The sequence below is a fragment of the Narcine bancroftii genome, chromosome 3 (genome assembly GCF_036971445.1).
Source record: "Narcine bancroftii isolate sNarBan1 chromosome 3, sNarBan1.hap1, whole genome shotgun sequence".
Lineage (NCBI taxonomy): Eukaryota > Metazoa > Chordata > Chondrichthyes > Torpediniformes > Narcinidae > Narcine > Narcine bancroftii.
This window is the reverse complement of record NC_091471.1, coordinates 156,162,540-156,176,718: the sequence shown is the minus strand read 5'-3', so window position 1 is coordinate 156,176,718 and position 14,179 is coordinate 156,162,540. Positions and strand designations below refer to the sequence as shown.

Here is a 14,179-nt window from a genome sequence, read left to right as displayed (position 1 = left end):
CTCACTGTCTTGGTATATCCTGAATAGAAAGGATTTTTCTACCTTGACCTCGAATGTAATTCTTGTTGAAGTTTAATGCTGAGCTGATTAGAGAGGTTTCTCATATGTGGTAGAAAAGCCAAAAGCAAGTGGAATTTTTTCCAAATCATTTGTCTTTATTTTCTCCTAGAGATAGTATTGCCGATTGCCTGAATGTCATTCTTTCCCCTTCCCAAACAACCCGGCCCCGCCTTCTAATTACCAACTACCACTCACCTTACACAGAGTAATAGAAAATAATTGACAAACACGAGAAGTGCACTTACTGGTCATCTGGCAGTGCTCGGATCCCTTCAACGTTGACCATGATTTGCTGCAAACCTCCGAGAATCTTGTGTAAAGTTTCCACAAGCAATTGCTGCTGGTTTCGAATGTCTGCTTCTTTCTTGTTAAAAGCCAAAGCTACCAGACCATCCTCATCCTTATTACTGGGTATGCAGCTGAAACCAACAGTCTGCAGGGAGATGAAAAACACTGGAGTAATAAAGGTAAACTTGTTTACTGTTAGGTTTTCAGTAACTCAGTTTTGGAGAGCATAAAATACAAGACGACAACAACATGGATTATAGCACAGAAGACATCTGCTTCACAGAATGACTAAGCAATAGACATAAAATATTTACCAGTCTCAATTCCTGTTACAGGATGGTTTTCTTCAGCAGCCCCATTACTACTCATAACAATGAATCTAACCAAGTCAGGAGCACAGTTACCTGCTTTGAATGACTGATCTCACTTGATGGAATAATAATAGATGATAGTCTGCTGATCTCCAGCTTGGTTTCCAAATTGAACAAAGAACTGGAAAGCCACATCAAAAAGCCTAACATTCTTGCATCGAACAGGTGCAAAATAAAAGCAGGCTTTTATTTTCAGTCAACTCCTTCATAAAGGGAATAACATTGCTCTCCAGACTTACTTGCCCCTTTATTTTCTACAATCCGAGAATAATTGCTCACCAAAGGCATTCAAAAAACTTGCATACAAGCAACCAGTGGAAAGTGTTGAATGTTAAAAGCTTTTTAGTCCTTAATCTGGTAACCCCCATTGATTGTGAGTGGCTTTTTTAAAAAAAAATACACACCCCCACTGATTGAGAGTTGCTTTTTTAAAAAAAATACACACCCCCACTGATTGAGAGTTGCTTTTTTTAAAAAAATACACCCACCATTGATTGTGTGTTGTTTTTTAAAAAAAACACACACTCCCATGGATTGCAAGTTGCTTTATAAAAAAAAACACACCCCCATGGATTGCGAGTTGCTTTTTAAAAAAAAAACACCTCCCCCCCATGGATTGAGTTGCTTTTAAAAAAGACACAGCCCCCCCCCCCCCGTGGATTGTGAGTTGCTTTTTAAAAACACACACCCCCATGGATTGTGAGTTGCTTTTTAAAAACACACCCGCCCCATGGATTGTGAGTTGCTTTTTAAAAACACACCCCTCCCCATGGATTGTGAGTTGCTTTTTAAAAATACACACCCCCATGGATTGTGAGTTGCTTTTTAAAAAAAAACACACCAGTGACTGGCCCAGATCACGTGTTTCTTCAAATAATCGTCAGCCATTTTTCCAAGAGACTCCCTAACCACTAGATCATTAATTTTACCCACCTCATTGCACAATACTAGATCTAAACTAGTATTCTCCCTTTATGGTTCCTTAACATGCTGCTCAAGAAAGTTATCAGGGATTCATTCTATGAACTCATCCTCCAGACTTCCTCGACCAACTTTATTTTCCCAATCTACGTGGAAGTTAAATTCCCCTACAACAACTGCCATTCTGTTCTTATGTGCCTCAGCTATCTCTCATTTAATTGCTAATGGTATATTTAGGATTGTGACAAACCTACATCCTTGTTTGCTGCACCCACAGTAAAAGATATTTATAAAAGTGGACTTTATCATTCATTCCCACAAGGTGAACACTTTTTCAACTTTGGCTTGACAGAATGCAACCAAAACAGAGTTGAAATGAATTTACCTTAAATCGGCAAAAATGATTTTCTTGAGTGAACTCAACAGGAGCCAAGTTGTTGTGAAAGTACCCTTTTCCCGTTCCCCAGAAAGCCTGAAGCTGATTCCACCTTGCCAATATGGCATCTCGCTCATCCCCCAACAGAGTGGGTGCAGAAAGAGCACTTGCTGTGTTGATTAGTTGAACTGTCTGGGCCTGAGGTTGTAACGTCTGTCCAAAAAGGCCTCCAGCTATAAATACAGAGAAACAACATTTTCTCTCTGGGACAGAAGATGTTGGAATGAAAGGAAGAAAATCCATTGATCTGAACAACATGTGGAAGAGAAACTGAAATACATCACATTTCTTGAAGGAATTGGTAATAATTAATCTTTAGTGTACACACAAGTTTTAAAAATATACACAACACCCCTGCAAGGTTTATGACGAACAGGTGAAATCATGTATTTTAACAAAAGCATTATCTCTAGAAAAAAATTAATAAGTTTTGAACATTTCTTATTAATTGCCAATGCAACATTTGAAGTTTGGTTTAAACTAAAACTTAACTGCAATGATTTGCCTTTCCATTAACTTACTTTGCTGTTGGGCACCAAAACCACCAAATCCTCCAAATGTGGAACCAGCTACCAATCCAGGAGCCAGACCTGTGCCAGTACCAGTGCCAAATCCACCACCAAACCCAAAACCCTTATTCTGTGGATTCTGGAAAAGGCCTGGGAAGTAAAGAAAAAAAAATGGTATTTTAAAATTATAAAACACATGTCCAGCTTTCTTGGGTTTAATTCAAAATTTACTGCAGCTCAGATTAATCTAAAGACAAAATATTAAGCATTTTGTGCATAAATTAAAAAAAAGAAATGTTAAAAAATTAGTACAGTAATAATTTTGGAAATAACTACGTTTTTAATTAAAATAAAGCAAAAAAAAAACAAAAAGCCAGGTTTGACAGGATATTGTGTCCAATGGATGCAAAATAAACATATTCTAAACAAATGGATTCACTTGAAATATTGTTACATTGAGGACTGCGCCACTACTTACCTCACCGGAGCTTCGGAGTCGCAGGTCTCCGCAGGCCCAGTTCTCCAGGGATTAATGACACTAAGGCTTCTGGCAGCCTTATCATTTCCGTGCGAATCTCGGATATTTAAATGACTTTAAGAACATAATTAAACTAGTGAGCTCACAGCGTCTTGTGTTCTTTTATACTTCATCACTCGCTGCATTGGTGATTCCGATGGTCCAAATGACATTTTGAACCTCAATATGGATGCACAGAATCCCGTTGAGCTCAAACTTACAGTATTTTGGACCTCGCATCTACAGTTCTGGTTTGAGAGGCCCAGTTTCATCTGCGCCAGTTTACCGCTGACACAACAAGGTAGTGGAACTGCTCCTATGTCATTGCATCGTTGGACCACGGGATATATTGTCGATTTCTTACGCTAGCTGCCAGCCAACAACAGGTATGAAGCCATCAAAGACCTGCTTATACGTACTTTCGGCCTTTCCTAAAGCAACAGGGCAGCTCAACTTCTCCATATGGACGGACTGGGCAACCACACTCCTGAACTAATGAATGACATGCTGGCGCTCACGGACGGACATCAGCCTTTTCTGCTTTTTGAGTAGCTTTTTCCTCGAGCAAGTGCCAGAAGACATCCGTTTGCTGCTTGCAGACGACAACTTTAGTGACACTCGTCATCTAGCAGCCCATGCTGATGAGTTGTGGCAAGCTAAGCAGCATAGAGAGCTTTCAGTTGGGCGTGTAGCGGCGCCTCGGCAAATGGCACAAACCTGCCCATTCCGGATAATGGTGCGACATCAGACTCAGCCGAACACAACACAGACAGGGAGCAGCAGTGGTGCTAATACCATCAGAGATGGGGAGCTGCAGCCCGCCACTGCCATCCCCCCTGCCCACATGTGGGAAATCCTGAGGCTGGCCATCGGTAATAGCCACAGTGGCCGGCCACATGAACAACCTCCTTTTCCTCTGGGATCAACACTCAGGCTGTTGGTTCTCAACGCTTCTGGCCCAGAAACATGTTCAGAAAAGAGGGGCCCTACCCTCACAGCTGCCAACAACAGCAGCATCCTAACGTATGGGTCATGGACAATTCCACTCAATTTTGGCTCATCGCTGTTCAGTCGGTACTTCACTGTTACTGATGTATCACAGCCGCTCCTGGGAACTTATTTTTTGCGAGCACAGTGCCTTCTAGTAGATGTCAAAGGTTGCCGCCTAGTTAATTCAAAGACTTTCAAGTCCCTCACCCTGCATCCCACGGTATTGCCTGCACCTCACCTCAACTCGGTGACGCTCTCGAACAATGAATATGCCAGAATCCTAGCTGAATTCCCCAGCATTATTACTCTACAATTCACGACGGCCCAACCGAAACATGGAGTACATCACCACATTCCAACTGATGGATGTCCCCTGCATGCTTGAAGTGCAATTGACTAAAAACAAATTCCGATGCATGGAGGAAATGGGGATTGTTTGCTGCTCTGACAGCCATTGGGCATCACCACTGCATATGGTACCTAAGGCTTCTGGAGGGTGGAGCATCTAAAAGGCATCCCTACAGCTGATCGCTACCCGGTTCTCCGCATACAGGATTTCTCTGCGATCCTTCATGGCAGTAGGATTTTCTCCAAAACTGACCTGGTGTGCGGTACCATCAGATCCCAGTTAACCCAGACGACATTACCAAGACTGCGTTAATTACTCCTTTTGGGCTATTTGAATTCCTCCATTTGCCCTTTGGTTTACAAAGTGCAGCCCAGACATTTCAAGGCTTAGTGGACACAGTTACTCAGGGCCTTGATTTCGTATTAATTTATTTGGACGACATCCTTATCGCCAGCCATTCATGGCAGCAGCACCGGGCCCATCTCTGTCAACTATGTCAGCAGCTAGATGACCACGGGTTAGTGATCAACCTGGCCAAATGCCAGTTTGGCTTCACATCAATCAATTTTCTCAGCCACCACATCAGCCAGCACGGAGCAGTTCCACTACCTTCCAAGGTTGAGCCCATCTGCACATTTCCAAGACCTTCTACCAACAAGGGCCTGCAGGAGGTTGTTGGCATATGATTAACTTTTACCATCGTTTTATGCTAGTGCAGCCACTTTTCAAACTTGTCAGGGCATCCCAAGAAACTGAAATAAGATGATGTGGCCATATTAGAGACTGCCAAAGGAGCGCTAGTGAGAGCCACTTTGCTCGTGTACCCACGGGTTGACATGCCAACGGCTCGGATGATGGATGAGTCAGGCACTGTAGTAGGTGGGGTCCTGGAGCAGAAACCCCTGGCTTTCTGTAGTCATCATTTGAGACCACTGGAGCAGAAGTACAGTGCCTTTGACAGGGAGGTCCTTGCCCTCTACTTGGCCAAACGACATTTTCACTATTTCCCAGAGGGCAGAGTTCACGGTCTACACGGATCACAAGCCATTGACTTTCACCAAGATGTCAGATCCATGGTCAGCAGGACAACAACAACAACAACTCTCCTACATTTCAGAGTTTATGACTATGATAAAACACATCACGGGGAAGAGCAATCTCGTCACCGACATGCTATCCCGCACCACTTTGACAGCAGCTCAGCAGGAAGATGAAGAGATGGCTGTATATTGTACTGCCATAATGGGACTGTAATTGGAGGATATATACTTTGGTCCAGCAAATGCCTCTTTACTTTGTGACGTATCCACAGGCCAACCGAAGCCAATTGTACCTGCTGTGTGGCAATGTCAGGTGTTTGACACCATACAGAATTTGGATCATCCTTCGATTAGGACAACAACAAGGCTTATGGCGGACAAATCAATGTGGCTCGTCCTGAGCAAGCAAGTCGGCACTTTAGGCAAGGACATGCGTCCAGTGCCAGACCTCCAAAGTTCAGAACCACACCAAAGCCCCACTACAGGTTTCTGCACCCATGCAGTGTAGGTTTGATCACATCCACATCGTTGGCCCATTGTCCCTGTCCAAGGGCGCTACTCACCTCTTTACGGTAGTAGAAAGGTTCACGAGATGATCAAGGGCTGTCCTACTCTCCGATACCTCCGCCTCAGCTTGTGCGAGACCCTTCATCATTAATTGGATAGTGCATTTCAGATTATACATGCATATCTCCTCTGACAGAAGAGCTCAATTTACATCAGGGTTATGGTCCGCAATTGCAGTTGGTGGACGTGCAACTGCATCGGTCGAAGGCCTATCATCCCCAGTCCAATGGCCTTGTGGAAAATTTCCACTGTCATATGAAAACAGCTCTCATGGAACAGCTTAAGGACCAGATTGGATAGATGAAATGCCTTGGGTACTTTTAGGCATCCATACCACGCTGAAGGAAGATCTAGCTACGTCCTCTGCAGAATTGGTTTCCAGAGCCCCCTTAACGGTACCAGGAGACTTCATTCCAGCAGCACATGGGCAGCAGGAATCTCCCACTTTGGTACTCACATGCTTAAGGGAAAAGGTGGGTACACTGGTGCCTATTCCGACCACCGGACAACTTCATACTTTCTGCCTGAACTCAAGAATTTTCTTTATGTATTGCTGCACGGGGATTCACACAGGACCCCATTACGAAGGCCATATGTAGGTAATTTCAAGGTGCTACAGAATGGTGGCTCCACTTTTTTTATAGTCATTGGTGACAAGCAAGAAACAGTTTTGGTAGATTGCCTTAAGCTGGCACATGTGGACCTAGATCAGCCAGTACAGGTGGCAAGCTCCAGGTGTAGGGGGTACCCACCAGCCAATACTACTCATGATAACTGGATGAGGGATCAACTCCTCACTCTGGTTCCAGGGGGATGCGTCATCTGTCAGACCGTGCCACTACTTACCTCACTGGAGCTTCAGAGACGCAGGTCTCTGTGAACCCGGGAGTTTCCCAAGGACTAATGACACTAAGGCTTCTAGGAGCCGCGCCATTTCTGGGAGTCACATGACACGATATGATGGAAAACTATAGTAGGGGAACCAAATAAAGATAGTGGGTCTAAAGGAGGACGAAGAAGGCACAAATATGAAAGAATTTCTAAAAGAATGGATCCCAAAAGTCCTGGGAATGCCAGAAATACAGGAAGGAATGGAAATAGAAAGGGCACACAGAACACTAGCCCCGAAACCACAGTCACAACAAAAACCAAGATCCGTTTTAGTAGAATTTCTGAGATACACGACAAGAGAAAATATATTGGAGAGGGCAAGGAATAAAATTAGAGAAGACAAAAAACCATTGGAACACAAGGGTCAAAAAATATTGTTTTACCCAGACATGTCTTGAACTCCTAAAGAAGAGGAAGGAGTTTAACACAGCAAAATTAATCCTATGGAAAAAAGGCTATAAATTTATGTTAAAATATCCAGCTGTGCTTAAAATAGTTATCCCGGGGGAGCAAAACAGACTGTTCTTGGATCCGGAGTAAGCACGAGAATTTGCAGAACGCCTGCAGGACAGAAAGAGAGATGAAGGGATGTAACAAGAATGAAGAATGACGACAAACTACATATAAAGATGTAAAAATAATGTACAAGTAAAAACTAAAGAAGGGAAAGAAAAGGGAAGTAAGGGAGAGGGGAAAAAAAGGAGGGGGAAAAAGAAGAAAAGAGGGGGAGCTTTTTTGTAATGTGAAGATAAAAGTCTTCTGGAGGGGGTTGAGTAGGAGAGAATAACAGTCACTGCAAAATCAGTTGACGCTTGCAAGCGGGTTCGCAATCTGAATGGAGAGGGGAGTTGTGGTTGCCCGGCAAGGGCAAGGGGCAACTCAGAGAGGGGGGGGGGGACACTTGGGGTTAAGGGAATTTTAGATGTGGGAGTTTCAAATCATCCAGCAGGGAGGAAATCAGTGCCCAGCAGAGATTTTGAGACATTGGTAAAATTCCACTTGAAATGACAGGAGTTGAAGTTGAGGGGGATCGTAGTCCTGATGCTGCTGCAGTTGATGGCATCCAGGGAGGCCCCTTCTTTCTGGAATGAGTGTCGATGCTCAAGGAGGGCAACGTTGATCTTCGCTCCCACGTCAATGAGAAAACGCCATGCCGAAAGACAATCCCAGATGTAGAGTCGTCGATATTTTTTTTTCCGGCTGGCTGCCGTTGCCACACTGACAGCTGACCAGGGCATTTCCCCGGATGCATGCAGGGTGGTTGGCATCAGTGGGCTGCGGAGCCCCATCTTTAGTGGTAGCAGTACCATTTGTCCTTACTGGCACTGTTCGAGGCTGATGTCACTGTCGCCCTTTCTGTGGAGGCTGGGGCTGTCCATAATCGCCTGGTAAGGCACAGCCACCATTGGGTTGATGGCTGCTTCCCCCTGCTGTTTGGCTTGCCTTAATACAGGCTGCAGCTGGGGGAGGTGGGTGGTCAGTGAAATCGTGATCCGAGAAGAGCAGGAAGATGTCCTTAGGCATTTGTTTGAGGAAAACCTGTTCAAGAAGGAGGCAGGTCCTGTGTCCATCCATCAGGGCAAGCATTTCTTTCATGAACATGAACGGTTTGCAGTCACCTGGGCCATCTGCATGCAGCAGTTATGCCGCAGCAAGAGAGACCTAATGTATGCTTGAGGAGCGTTTTGATTCCTTTGTACTTGTTGTCAGCTGGTGGTTGGTGAAGGGAATCAATCATGTGCTTGGCAGTTTCCTGGTCCAGCGCACTGACCACAAAGTAGAACTTTATTTTTTCTGGTGTTTGTGGAATTGGGCTTCTGCTTGTTCAAACCATACTTGTGGTTGTGATGTCCAGAAGGTGAGAAGTTTGAGTGAAACTGCATTCTGTACATTTGAATATGCTCCTTCTAGCATTTTGCAATCCAAAAGATATAGTTTTGGATCGTCAGGGTCCACATTGTAGTCGTTTGTGAGTTGTACAAACACTAAATTGTTTAACAATTCAGAACCAACATTACATTTAATAATTCGGCAGTTCAGTTCAGAAGTTGTCATCAGCCAAAATAACTGCCGCACTGCCCCCTCTCGTCTTTCCTTTTGATGATGTCATAAGCGCCGATGTCCAGCTCAGTGTTCCAGCACCCACTCTCGCAAGAGCATGAAACTTTGAAAACAAAGTGGCGCAATCTGCCACAATAAATTATTTTGGGTTGGAGAGTTGCTAAAGTGACACCACAGAATTATAGTCCAGTTGGCTGAATTCAGTGATGGGAAAAAATGCTGGAGTTAATGCCTTTGCTAGGCATTTTGAGAGGAGTGACAGATTTGTTCAAATCAGCATGGATTTCCAAAGGGATTTCACGACTGATAAATATTAAGACTTTTTTGAGAATGAAAATTTAACTACCATAGTAGTTTGGACAATGGTGACTCAGTTGATGTGGTGTATAAGACGTATAAAGCTTTTGATAAGTTTCTGGTGAAAACAAAATGGTGTGCAAAAGTAGAGAACATAGTATCTAAAGCAGTGTATTAACATGGATAGAAAAATGGCAGGCAGGAAGCAATTTTGGTCTCTTAATCTGAGTAAGGTAATTCTTGCTATTGAGGGAGTTTCACCTGGGCTGACATATGGAAAAAAGGCTAGATAGACTAGAATTACACTCATTGGTATTTAGAAGAACGAGAGAGATCTCATTGAGACATTCAAAATTCTGACAGGACTAGTCAGGTTAGATGGAAGAACAATGTTCCTGATGTTGGAGAGGCCCAGAACAAGGTGTCACAATCCAAGAACAAAAGGGGAAAGCTATTTAGGACTGAGACAAGAATTTTTTTTTTGTTCCCAATCTGAGAGTTATGAACTTGTGGAACTCCCTTCCACAGAAAGCTGTTGAGGCCAGTTCATTAGATATATTCAAAAGAGATTCAGATGGGGTCCTAATGCCTCGAGTAATCAAAGGAAGAAAGCAGGAATAAAGTACTGAAATTGTATGATCAGTCATTAATGTATTGAATGGTAAAAAAGGCTTACTCCTGCTCTTATTTTCTACATTTCTAGGAAAGTAAAAATTACTTAAACAGTCTATGATAACAATAGGTTGTTGTACAAAGGCATCTAGGGAAAAGCTAGTACTTGAAATGCAGATATTGATAGCAGTTAGCTTGGCGAATAGTGTATCAGATTTTACTGCAAATAAAAGTATGGGAACGAAAACACGGAAATTTTGATCCAGGTTACATGACATTGGTGAGAGTACCTAGAATATTACATAAAGATTTGCTCTATATACCATATATGCTGTTGGATAGTACAAACCCAGAATTTCCACCCAATACGTCCCCAAATCTGGCACTTACAGCTGATCAGTGGATGGTGGTAAATGCAAATCACAATATTTTAATAACAAATTATCATTTAAAGGTTTAAATTTTATTTGGTTATTTTAAAATAATCCACTGTTGGCTCCTGTAACAGGCCATTTAAAGCTTAAAGAGAACAGACAGCAGTCACTGTGGAGGAGCGTTGAGAGACTTCACAAATAACTAATGGGGTGTGTGCATGAGATGGCATCAGAGCCAGCAGGAAGATGGTGGCGATATTGCAACTTCATTGGCAAGACAAGAATTTTAGATCCTTTGTATAGGATGACCCTGATTTTTTCAGATCGTCCTATACAATAGCATAAACAGCACCTCAGGAAGGATGTGCCTGCTTTGAAGACAGTCCCAAGAAAATTCATTCCCAAAATGTGGGCTTTGATTTTTTTTTTGTGCTGGTTGGGCCTGTTCTCACTGGATCTTAGAAGTAGGAGTTATGATTTTACTGAAACTGATAAGATGACTTATAGCCTGATACAGAGGGGAAGATTCACCTCATAAGAATATCTAGAATTCGTGGAGATCAGAATAAGACACATTTCAGACAAACTTCTTCTCATGAACCTTTGGAATTTTCGATCAGAAAGTAGTGTGGAGGAATAAGGGAGTCAAGTGAAAAGAATGGAGGAAAGCAGTGTTAAATCAAGACTAAATCTGTTATTATTGTATTGTGGAAGAACAGCTCGAGGGGCTGACAGGCCTACTCCTGCTTCAGAAGTTTACATTTCAATACACTTATAGACTGCTAGATTATCTAATGCTTGCTACTATTAAAGAATGCCAAGGCACACAGTAAAATAATATTGTTCTGACAATTATTTTCATTTAATATTTTAAAACATGTTCACTGATCCACAGGGATCAATGTGCCCTCTTAGAACATGCTAGAATTTTTAAGTGTAACACTTGATCAATTAATTAACAAAATAGCTGATATATGCCACTACCAAAATATGTCAATACCTGTAGATGCTCCAAAAGGAAATCCTGTTGTTTGTCCACTTGTGGTGGTAGTAGTGGTTCCAAATGGGGCAAAACCTGAACAAAGACAAAATACAAACATTAAAAAAATGTTAATTGAAATAGAACTCACATTTTATTGCATTAAATTTTTAAAAGTGAAATTTTGATGAAGATTCCCACTAAAATTAGTAAATCAAATTTCTCTTAATAGACCTTTAGCGCCCGATCCACTGATTTATTGCATTACCATTTCCAATGTAAAGCAATCCAATTTATCTTTTAGAAAGGAAATAGAAGTTTAGCTGCAGTACTTTCTGTCTGTCCTTCTATTTTCTAACTTCATAGAAGAATGTGGGAAGCTTTGGAAGATGGAATATGAAGTGCCAGTTGATGAAGTAGACAAAGACAATGTGGTCAAACAATAATCATGGCTTTTATTAGCAGAAACTCATGGTACAATAATGAAAGACAATAGGTGAATACACAGTTATACCCAAGGGGAGTGTCCTTAACAGTAGAGATAATGTACAGCCAATGTTAGTACAGCAAGGCTCGCCAGAGGCGAAACAGGCAGCTTGGTAGACATTCACCACAGTCTCCTTCCAGCAGAAGGAGGGTTAAAATCAAAAGGACAGCTGCTAGGAAAGACTGAAGCAAGCGATGCATGGATTCCATGTTTGGCATTGAGAATACTCTAACATCCAAAATACGCCAGTATCCAGCAAGCAAACGAAATATAATGAGATGTTTTATGAATATGTCAGCCTATCAGGTTGTTTATGAATTCTGGTGCTTCTTCTCAAAACAGGAGGCTCCTTTGCAACCTTGGGAACTGGTACAGTTCCTGGGTCTGTAGTGTGGGAAGGACTGACTTCTGGACCCGCTCCAGAATCGCCAGCATGAGGCAGTGGAGCCTCAGCATGGCCATCTGAAAGCTTACTAGGGGTCACAGGCTGGGGTGGGGGGGGGGGGGGGTGAGGCCAATCTCTCAGGCTCACTCTGAGTAGAGGTGTGAGGAAGGGGCAAACCAGGCGAGGCCAGATCTCTTAGGGGTACAGTGTCAGCAATCCTGTCTGGGAATTTAACATGAGCGTAGTTGGGGTTGGTATGCAGTAGCTGAACTGGTTGGACGAGGGGGAGTCTGTTTTACGCGCCCAAGCATGGCTCTTCAGCAGCACGGTTCCAGGCTCAGATAAACAAGCTGGCCAGTCCATCACAGTTCCTGATTTCCTTGAAAAGGCAAGCATACGTTCATGAGATGTTTGATTTGTTGCAGTAAACAATAGTGACCAAATAGAATGTAGTGCCTCAGGCAGCACCTCCTGTCACCGGGTTACAGGGTAATCATGCATTTTTAAAGCAAGATTAACAATCTTCCAGACTGTAGCATTAGCCCTTTCGACCTGCCCATTGCTCTGTGGGTTGTAGCTTGTGGTACGGCTGGTGGCAATCCCTTTCCATAGCAGGGCTTGCTGCAGTTCAGCGCTCATGAATTCCTATCAGTAGGAATGTAATTGGGAAAACAAAAATTGCTGAAAATTCTGTCAAGTGACTTAATGACAGACGCTGACAAGACATCAGGGCATCGCAAAGGGAAACCTGGAATATTCGTCAATTACAGTAGAGAAATATATATTTTTGCTGTTGGAAGGTAACGGTCCTTTAAAATCTAAGCTAATCCTCTCAAAAGGTCGGGTTGCCTTGATGAGAGTGGCCTCCGGAGCTTTGAAGTATTGTGGTTTGCATTCTGCGAAAACGGGACAGCTTTTAGTCAGTTTCCTGACTTCTTCCAGAGAGTAATGAAGGTTGTTAGTCCTTATGTAGTGGAAGAACCTCGTGACTCCTGGGTGGCACAGTCTGCTATGGATCTCTTTTAGCCCCTCCAGCTGAGCACCAGCAGCAGATCGTGACAATGCGTCAGAAAGATCATTTAATCTGCCTGGTCTGTACTGGATCTCAATTATTAGTTGAGAGTTCTATTCGCCAGCGTGCCATCTTATCGTTCTTGATTTTACTTTTGTGTTTAGTACTGAACATGTAGGCAATAGATTTCTGATCAGTGACAAGAGTAAATTTTCTGCCAGCTAGAAAGTGTCTCAAGTAGCGAACAGCTTCAATAATAGCCTGGGCTTCTTTTTCAATGGCAGGATGTTGAAGTTCAGGTTTTTTTTTATTTTTTTTTCACACCATAAACCACACTGACCAAGATACATACATTTTCCTTTTCAAATATATACAGTTATCATTTTCTCCTCCCCCTCCCTCCTCCCATTCCACCCTCCCTACCTCCCCCCCCATTCATTTAAAGTACAAAATCTAAGACACATTAAACCAGTCAAACAATGTTGTCATTCAATAAAAATAAACAAGAAATTCCATTGAGTCAATTCTTTTCATTTCCTTCTCCTTTTGTTAATTTAGGTGGTAGATGTCCCCGGTAGGTTTTCTCTATTCTGTTTCATGTATGGCTCCCATATTTGTTCAAATATTTCAATATTATTTCTTAAATTATATGTTATTTTTTCTAATGGAATACATTTATTCATTTCTACATACCATTGTTGTATTCTCAAATTATCTTTCAATTTCCAGGTTGACATAATACATTTTTTTGCTACGGCTAGAGCTATCTTAACAAATCTTTTTTGTGCACCATCCAAATCAAGTCCAAATTCTTTATTTTTTTATGTTACTTAGGAGGAAGATCTCTGGGTTTTTTGGTATATTGTTTTCTGTAATTTTATTTAATATCTGGTTTAGATCTTCCCAAAATTTTTCTACTTTCTCACATGTCCAGATTGCATGAATTGTTGTTCCCATTTCTTTTTTACAACGAAAACATCTGTCAGATACCGTTGGGTCCCATTTATTCAACTTTTGAGGTGTAATGTATAGC

At 42.3% G+C, this 14,179-nt stretch overlaps 1 protein-coding gene across 3 annotated transcripts in view; it reads right to left on the bottom strand.

The window, feature by feature from the left end:
• Window positions 1–14,179, bottom strand: part of nup54 (nucleoporin 54) — an 83,500-nt gene that overhangs the window by 17,278 nt on the left and 52,043 nt on the right. For all 3 annotated transcript variants that reach the window (XM_069925497.1, XM_069925496.1, XM_069925495.1), the window contains 4 exons: window positions 11,284–11,358; window positions 2,598–2,735; window positions 2,026–2,249; window positions 306–493 (listed from right to left, as the gene is read on the bottom strand). In XM_069925497.1, coding sequence (XP_069781598.1) covers window positions 306–493; window positions 2,026–2,249; window positions 2,598–2,735; window positions 11,284–11,358 — 625 coding nt within the window. The remainder of the gene's footprint in view (window positions 1–305; window positions 494–2,025; window positions 2,250–2,597; window positions 2,736–11,283; window positions 11,359–14,179) is intronic.